This window comes from Charadrius vociferus, unplaced genomic scaffold (assembly GCF_000708025.1).
Source record: "Charadrius vociferus isolate BGI_N301 unplaced genomic scaffold, ASM70802v2 scaffold332, whole genome shotgun sequence".
Classification (NCBI taxonomy): Eukaryota; Metazoa; Chordata; class Aves; order Charadriiformes; family Charadriidae; genus Charadrius; species Charadrius vociferus.
This window is the reverse complement of record NW_009647418.1, coordinates 2,908,179-2,916,146: the sequence shown is the minus strand read 5'-3', so window position 1 is coordinate 2,916,146 and position 7,968 is coordinate 2,908,179. Positions and strand designations below refer to the sequence as shown.

Sequence of the window (7,968 nt, the reverse complement as noted above, 5' to 3'; positions counted from 1 at the left end):
GGGCGGCCGCTGGGGTTATTGGCTGCCGCGGGGGCGGTTTGTCCCGACAGCCCACCAGGTTGGGGCCGTGTCGGCGTCCCAAAGCCCCGTCCCTGGCTCAGCGCCTGTCCCCGCCGGCACGGCCCCGGCCAACGGCCTTGGGGGGCTTGCGCAAGGCGAGGGGTGGTTTTGTGGGGGTGTGTGCGGGGAGGGGGCCTGGGAAATGCCAACCGGCACACGTGCTCCAGCCGTGGTCACCAGCCTGCAGTGAGAAGGCGGCGTGGTCGCTGCTCTTCATCGTTCGCTCCTAAAAGGCTGATGGCAATTTAAAAATCCCTCTGCTTCCAACCTGGGGAAGCTGCTTTTCCCGCAGCCTCGCAGAGGAACAGGAGACAGGCAGAAACGTTTCCCCCTTGGCCGCAGCTCCCCGCCTGCTGCCCGGCCATGCACCAGCCCTGCGCCCACTGCGCCCTGCCTGTCCCCGGCCAGCGGTGGGCACAGGAGGGCTCTGCAGGTTTGGGGTTTTACCCCCAGTGTGGGCCCTTTCTCACCTCTGCTTGTTCCTCCCGGGCTGTTCGCGGGAAGGAGGAAAACTCAGCTGCTCCCTGTGCACACACACACACACGTGCGACTTGCACGCGCCGCAGCGGCTGGTCCCCACGGGCTCTTGGCTCTGCCCTGGATGGGGGGACCCCCGTGGGAACCGGGGGACGCCGGCACCGCGGCTTCACCCGGAGCGGCTCTTGCCTGCCCACAGGCTGCATCCTACTACTGCAACAAGCTGGGGTTCGAGGAGTTGGCGTACCGAGGGCTGGAGACCGGCAGCAGGGAGGTGGTCTCACACGTCATCAAGCAGGACAAGGTAAGGGCACTGATGCGCCTTGCAGAGAGATGCCACCGATGGGATGGAGGTCAGGGGGAGACAAAACGTGTTTGCAGCATTACACCTCGCGCCTGCGGTGCATCTGCCCCAGGCTGGGGCTGCAGCCACGTCTCCATCCCTCACCTGTTCTCTTCTTCCTCACCAGATTGTGTTTGTGCTCTCGTCTGCTCTCAACCCGGGGAATGAGGGTAGGTGTCGCGGGGATGGGGAACGCAGCGGGAAATGGCCACGGCAGAGCAAAGCACCTCTGCTCATGCCCGCGGCTGCTCTTGCTCCGGGCAGAGATGGGGGAGCACCTGGTGAAGCACGGTGATGGCGTGAAGGACATCGCCTTCGAAGTGGAGGACTGCGACTTCATTGTGCAGGTAGGTAGCCCCTCTGCTCCCTCCTGCACGGCACCCCGAAACAGCGAGGGGAGGCAGGGAAGGGCCTGGGGACGTCTTCCCCCAGTCCGGGGGAGCTGTGGCAGGAGGGGGTCTCTCTCCTTCTGCCCAGAAAGCCAAGGAGCGCGGAGCCGTGGTGGTGAAGGAGCCCTGGGTGGAGGAGGACAAGTTTGGGAGGGTGAAGTTCGCGGTGATCCAGACGGTAAGCAGCAGAGTAGCTGCGGAGGCTGAGCCCCTGTGCCAGAGCAGGGTCTGCAGGAGCAGGCTGGACCCAGGAGGTCCCCAATAAATCAGGGCCACCGTGCAACCACTTTCCCTTCTTGCAGTATGGTGACACCACCCACACCTTGATCGAAAAGCTCAACTACAAGGGCCTCTTCCTACCTGGGTACCATCCACCCCTCTTCAAGGACCCCCTGCTGCCAAAGCTGTGAGTACTTCCCAGAGGGTCCTGCCTGGGTCTTTGCACCGTGTGTCAGTGGGATGTCCCAGCGAGGAGCCAGACAGGTCCCCACCACCCCACCCTGGAGCCCCTGTGCCGTGAGGTGCCCCCGAGCCCGGCTGAGAGCCGCCCCCGGCTTTCCCTCACAGACCGAGTGCCAAGCTCAACTTTGTTGACCATGTTGTGGGGAACCAGCCTGACCTCCAGATGGTTCCAGTGGCGGACTGGTAAGAGTGGGAAGGGCTGGCGGGAGGTGGAATGGAGCAGTAGCACCGCTCTGCTGGTCTCATCCCCTCCAACATCAGCGGCTGAGGCTAATTAAGCCAGAGCAGTGGATCGTTAATGTGGGAATGGAGTGAGGGACTTGAATGTGCCCTTTGTGGCCTGGGCAGGTACCAGAAGAACCTGCTCTTCCACCGCTTCTGGTCGGTGGATGACAAGCAGCTGCACACCGAGTTCAGCGCCCTGCGCTCCATCGTGGTCACCAACTATGAAGAGACCATCAAGATGCCCATCAATGAGCCGGCGCTTGGCAAGAAGAAATCCCAGATCCAGGTGAGCGGATGCCGGTGGTTGATCCATCAGGCTGCCACCGCCTTGAACGGGGCTTTGGTGAAGGAAAAGGGACCGAGGGGTCGGTGATGCGGAGCTGGCACAGATACGCTGTGCTAAGGTGGCTGCTGGAAAGCAGCCCTGGCTCTGCTCAGGTCTGCCAGGGGCTGTCAAACCCTGGAGAGCTGCCGGGACAGACCTGGTTTACCCCTGATTTCATCAAAACTGTCTTTTTTTTTCATTTTGTGGTTCCTCAGCCAATTTTGCTTTCATGTGTTTAAGCCCAAGTCCAGCCTTTTGCGTGCTGTAGCTGCGCTGTCACTAATGCTGTGACTTTTTTTTCCCTGTAGGAATATATCGACTACTACGGAGGGGCTGGAGTCCAGCACATCGCGTTGAACACCTCTGACATCATCTCGGCGGTGAGTGCAGCCCCAGGCAGCTCCCTGCCCCGACTTGTCCTGCCCCGGCCCCACTCCGCTGCGGCATGGTCCTCGTCACAGGGCAGCGGTGGACTATGAGCCCTGTCAGGGTACACGGGCAGGCTGCGCGGGCTTTGTGCCATGGTTGTCTTACAACCAGGATTAACTGCCCCCTGTACCAGTGTGCTGCCGGAAAGGGATCTGCCTGCCCCTGCGAGCTGCTGGGAGATGCCCGTCCCTCCAGCTTAATGCAATTGGGGTCTGCAGGGATCTCGATGGCACGTGCTGTCCTTGGGGGATGGCCAGTGGGGAGCTTGAGCAGCCCAGGCTGCTGGGCTGAGCCACCACAGCACATCACTTGCCTTCGCCTGGGGCAGATGCTGGTCTGGATTGAGCCCAGCTGCCGTCGAGCACTTGGTTTTGGACTCCTCTCCAAACCAAAGGGCCTCCAGAGTTATTGGAAGGTCAGGGTGGGATGAAGCATCCTTGCATGGTGGCCAACTCTCTGCATTGCCTGGAGTTCCTGGTGCCCAAAGCAAGAGGGTGGGACAGGTCCCCATGCATGAGGTTGCCCAATGTCATGGGAAAGTATCACCCTGACTCCCAACACTGTCCATTCTGGGCCACCCTCTTGGCACAAACCACTCCACAAACGAGCCCCAAGCCTGACCCACGCCGAGGTCTCCCCTGCCTTGCAGATCACCAACCTGAAGCAGAGGGGTGTACAGTTCATGGACGTGCCATCCAGCTACTACCAGATGCTGCGAGAGAGGCTGAAAACTGCCAAAATCAAAGTGAAGGAGAACATCGACAAGCTGGCGGTGAGTCAGAGCAGCCTGGGGGGGAAAAGGTTTGCCCAAGGCCAGACCGGCTCTCCAATGTGTTTTGCAGGGATGAGGGTGATGCAGAGGTGATTGCTTCTCAGGGGTTTTTGAGCTGTCACCCTGTTTCTTTTCTCCAGGAACTGAAAATCCTGGTGGATTTTGATGAGAAAGGCTACTTGCTCCAGATCTTCACCAAACCAGTTCAAGACAGACCTACGGTCTTTCTGGAGGTCATTCAGCGGCATAATCACCAGGTTGGTTTGAGGATTTCATGATGATCTTGGCTTCGAGACCTGATGAAGCTGATGAGCTGACGAACCCGCTGCCCATCTCTGCGGGCTGTAACTTTGTCATCTCCGCAGGGCTTTGGCGCAGGGAACTTCAAGTCTCTGTTTGAAGCAATAGAAATGGATCAAGATGCAAGAGGAAACCTGACCGTCCTGGAGCCCAACGGGGAGACCAAGCGCATCTAGAGGATGGCAGAAAACACCACCCTGGCCCCTAACGAGCTGATTCACAAATGAACCGGGAAACAGCCGATGTTTGGTAAATAGCCCAAACCCAAGTGTCATAAACCCAGGGAAGCTGCTGCCAAGGTGGAGATGTAAAAGGACTCAACACCCATCCTGACCCAGCTCCGGCGCTGCCCTCTGGTGACTTCTTGGGAGAGGGAGCGTGGGAAATAGCAAACACGCTCTTAAAAAGCAGTTTCATCTGATTCAAACCACTGAATTCTTAACAAAGTGCAGATTTAAGGCATGTGCTGAAGACACGCAGCTACAGAGGAAGACAGAAGAAACAACTGGCAGTGCTTAAATTTAGCCTATCCAAAGTTTTCTGTTAATTTTAGCTACGCAGGAAGCCCGGAGTGGAAAGCATGGAGGCGTTTGCCTCTCTGTGTGTCTCATTTTGTGAGATTTTATTTTAATTGCTTTTAGACCCAATCTTGAATTTGAATTTGCTGAGATTAAACACATGATTTTAGGGTAGCTATGACATTCTGGAATGAGGCTTAATCGAATTTACATATTTCAGCCTTCCCAAGGCAACGCAGTCTTGCTTTAATACCTGTAAATTCCCAAATTAATGAAGGGTTGGGGTTTCTCCCATGTTTCAAGAAGCAATTGCTGGCAGTGGCAGCGATCCCTTGGCTCAGATCCCGGCTGCATGCGCAAAGTCCCCTCTGGGCATCGCTCTAGTGTTGTCACTGTCCTCTGCAAGGGGACTTTCCCTATCACAATAAAACCCTTTTCTGTCACAGCTTGAGTGCTTGGTAAGTTAACGCGTGGGGTCTGGACCCCCTCTGCCCCACGTTGATAGGGCATTTGAAGGGGTTCCTGGAGGCAGAGAGGATAAGCATCCTTTTTCCCAGCTGACACTTTTGGTTAGGGAGCAGTGGGGGATGTTTGCTCGCTGCAGATCCCCAAGGACTCCACAGACCTCAGTATGCAGCTTCTGAAGAACATCTCAGGGTCTCCATTGCCCACAGGTCTCCCCGCTGCCCTCCAAAGCCCCGGAGCACCCACCGCTTCTCCCCAAGTTTCCCGCCATTGAAGCTGCTCAAACCCTGAGCAGGTAAAGCCCTCGGCTCCGGATGGGGCTCCTCGGACACGAGTCCTTCCACCAGCCCAAGCCCCTGTCCCATCCCACCACCCGCCAGGCTGAGCCCTGCTGCCTTCTGCCCCGCGAGGTTTGGCTGTCCTGCATCCCCATCCCTCCAGCTATAGAAACCGAAAACTGAGCTGGGAAGTCACCTACGGCCCAGGCTCTCTCCTGTCTTTTCCATTTCCTCCTCCATCGGCCGCTCCATTCGTCTCCACTTCGGGTATCTCTTTTAATAAAGCTCAGAGAAGCCACTTTGACCACCACCACATCCACAGCAGCCCCCAGCGGGGGAGGGTGGGGGGCACATGGCCGGCTCCAGGCTGTGCTTTCCTCAGCGGCTCCCCCCTCCTGTAAACCACAGGTAACAGAATTCATTTCGGATTTGAATAAACCGATTTAAAAGAAAACATCTAAAGGACCTCCGGCCCCAAGAGCCTTACAGCATCACCCAAACCAGCAACACTAACACCTCGCTTCGTAGGTTAAGGGCTTTCGCCTCCTTAAAGTTAAAAAATAAAAGATGTGAATGTGGAAAAAATAAAAGATGTGAATGTGGGAAAATCCAGGGCAGAGGCTGCAGGAGCAGGGGACCGCTCGTCTGCCCGGGCAGCACCACGGGGGGTGGATGGGTTAGGGACATGCGGCAGCGGGGCCAGCGCCTGGCTGTGCTTCAGCTCGTAAGGGCTGTAAAGATTTTTTAATACTAAGAACGTTTTCTTTAAGTTTATAAACTTAAATCACTCACATATTTCTTTCACGCCAGTCATTTCCTGCTCACCAGAATTAATATTTTCAGTAAACTTTGCTGAAAATCAGTTCTTTGGACTGCTCTTTTTCTGGATCTGGCTCCTTGAGCTCTCACAGTTCCCAGCGCAAGTCTGAGAGCAAAAAGCTGCCCTGGCTATACATTAAGCACGACATAATTTTTCTGTAAGAAAAGTCAGTATATTTATGGTTTGCTTTATAAAAGTTACTATAATACAATGGTACATAGTATTCAATTCACAAAAATATGAACAAATATATACAGCATGACACATCCACAACAAAAACACTTTTTTCAAAACAAGATACATACTGGTGACAGATTCTATATGCACAAAACATCCCTAAATTTATAAATTTGCTTAACGAAAGAAAAAGCAGAAATCCTAAATCTTCAAAGCAGAGCTGGTTTTTTAAGGAACTTAAAAAAAATATGATTTTTTTTTCATTTATTGCAAACCATTTTACCTGCCTCCTTTTAAAGGAAGCCCTTTATTTTCACACTGTGAATTAAAACAACCTGTTTATAGAACCAGAAAACTGCAAGGATTGGGAGCCGGGTGTTCTTCCATTTTGCTTTTAAAACTGCCCATTTGTTTTAGAGTGTCCGTTACGATGTGTTTCTTTTCACTTGGACAAATACTACAGTGGCAATTAAGGAGGAAACTCATAAAAACAAAACAAATATTAAATTGAAAAAATCCAGTTGCAAACTCGCTTAAATACATTTTAGGTTGTCTATTAGACTGTACACATTTCCTCGCTCGAAATAAATAGATTTTGCACATTAGGTTTCAGACTGAGGGGGGGAAAAAAGAAGAAGCCTTGACTTGGCAATTTTTTGTCTTCAGTTTCTTAATGCTTCTAATTCCATCTATTTATTTGACAAAAAACATATTTATACAGAATTTACATTATACAAAGCTTGACACAAGCTGTAAATGCCACCAGCTCCTTTGCTATACTTAGTCCTTCTTCCTCCCCGTCTCCTCAACATGATTTAGAGCTGGAATCTGTTTAAAAAGAACTCCAAATTACAATAGTCACTTTTAATAAATTATTTACATGCTCTTGAAGTACAAAGAAATCAGCAAAAAATTTCAACATGTTTCTACAAGAAACAGTGTTTGAAGAGAAGATTCTTGAGTTTGCCTATGTACAGAAGATGCATTTTTTTAATATACTTCAAAATCCTTTTTTCCTTAAATTTTTATTTTATACAGAAATGCACTGAAATGATCCCTGAAAAAGGTCACAAAAACCGGAACTGAAACTACTGTATACTTTGTTGGAGTTAAAAATGTTTTGTGGTGGGGTTGTTTTTTTTTTTTATTTCTTGTAGAAATAAGCTGCTCTATACAATATAAATATCTGAAGATGAGCCCCTTCCCCTCCCGGACCCCCCATAGTCACAGACCACTTATTGGGACCAACCTGGAACCACAAACTGGGCTGTGACCCAAGCGGATAAATGAAGGTGCTGGGCAGCGGCAGGCGGGATTCGCAAGCACAGAGTGCGCTTCCTAGAAACACCAACTGCAGAGGCATCTGCACCCCGAACTCAAGCCAGCCTCACGCTGGGAAACTAAAGATTTTTAATGATGTTTCCAAAACTTCTGCACTATTCTCTTGGGTCATTTCACCTAGTGAGAAAAGGATTTTGCAGGGAGCGTAGTCAATGTCTCTCTCTTTTTTTCTCTTAGGATTCAATTTAAGTGAAAATAAACTGGGGACAGGCTTTTCAGCGAACAGAACAACTTCAGTAAATCTCTCTGTAGAGCAGCACGCACCAGTGAGGTTTCTTTTTAGTCCTTGCCCACCATTTCCATGGGGTGCCGGGACACCTGTGCTGACCATAGGACTCGAACGCCGGGTCCGATGCAGGCTGGGGTGTGAACTGCACACCTTCTGCCTTTCTCCTCGGCTCATCCCTTTCTAAGTACAAGCCAAGGTAGCCGGGAGGGATTCGAAAGGCATCTCCACGGGGCTGCCTTCTGAAACCACCCCTGTGGCTGCAGGGCTCCCCTGCCCCGATCAGCCCTCGCTGGCTTGCAGGGACAGGGCAGCCACAGGCAGCGGCCGGCGGTCACGGACAAAACTTAAACAGAATCTG

General features: G+C 52.5%; 1 protein-coding gene across 1 annotated transcript in view; it reads left to right on the top strand.

The window, feature by feature from the left end:
• HPD (4-hydroxyphenylpyruvate dioxygenase) overlaps positions 1 to 3,958 on the top strand; it is a 6,842-nt gene extending 2,884 nt beyond the window's left edge. Inside the window, exons 4-14 of the mRNA XM_009880346.1 lie at positions 737 to 841; positions 1,008 to 1,050; positions 1,145 to 1,227; positions 1,358 to 1,447; positions 1,572 to 1,675; positions 1,837 to 1,914; positions 2,080 to 2,242; positions 2,590 to 2,661; positions 3,360 to 3,482; positions 3,623 to 3,739; positions 3,848 to 3,958. Of these exons, the coding sequence (XP_009878648.1) occupies positions 737 to 841; positions 1,008 to 1,050; positions 1,145 to 1,227; positions 1,358 to 1,447; positions 1,572 to 1,675; positions 1,837 to 1,914; positions 2,080 to 2,242; positions 2,590 to 2,661; positions 3,360 to 3,482; positions 3,623 to 3,739; positions 3,848 to 3,958 (1,089 nt within the window). The remainder of the gene's footprint in view (positions 1 to 736; positions 842 to 1,007; positions 1,051 to 1,144; positions 1,228 to 1,357; positions 1,448 to 1,571; positions 1,676 to 1,836; positions 1,915 to 2,079; positions 2,243 to 2,589; positions 2,662 to 3,359; positions 3,483 to 3,622; positions 3,740 to 3,847) is intronic.
• The last annotated feature ends 4,010 nt before the right edge of the window (positions 3,959 to 7,968 follow it).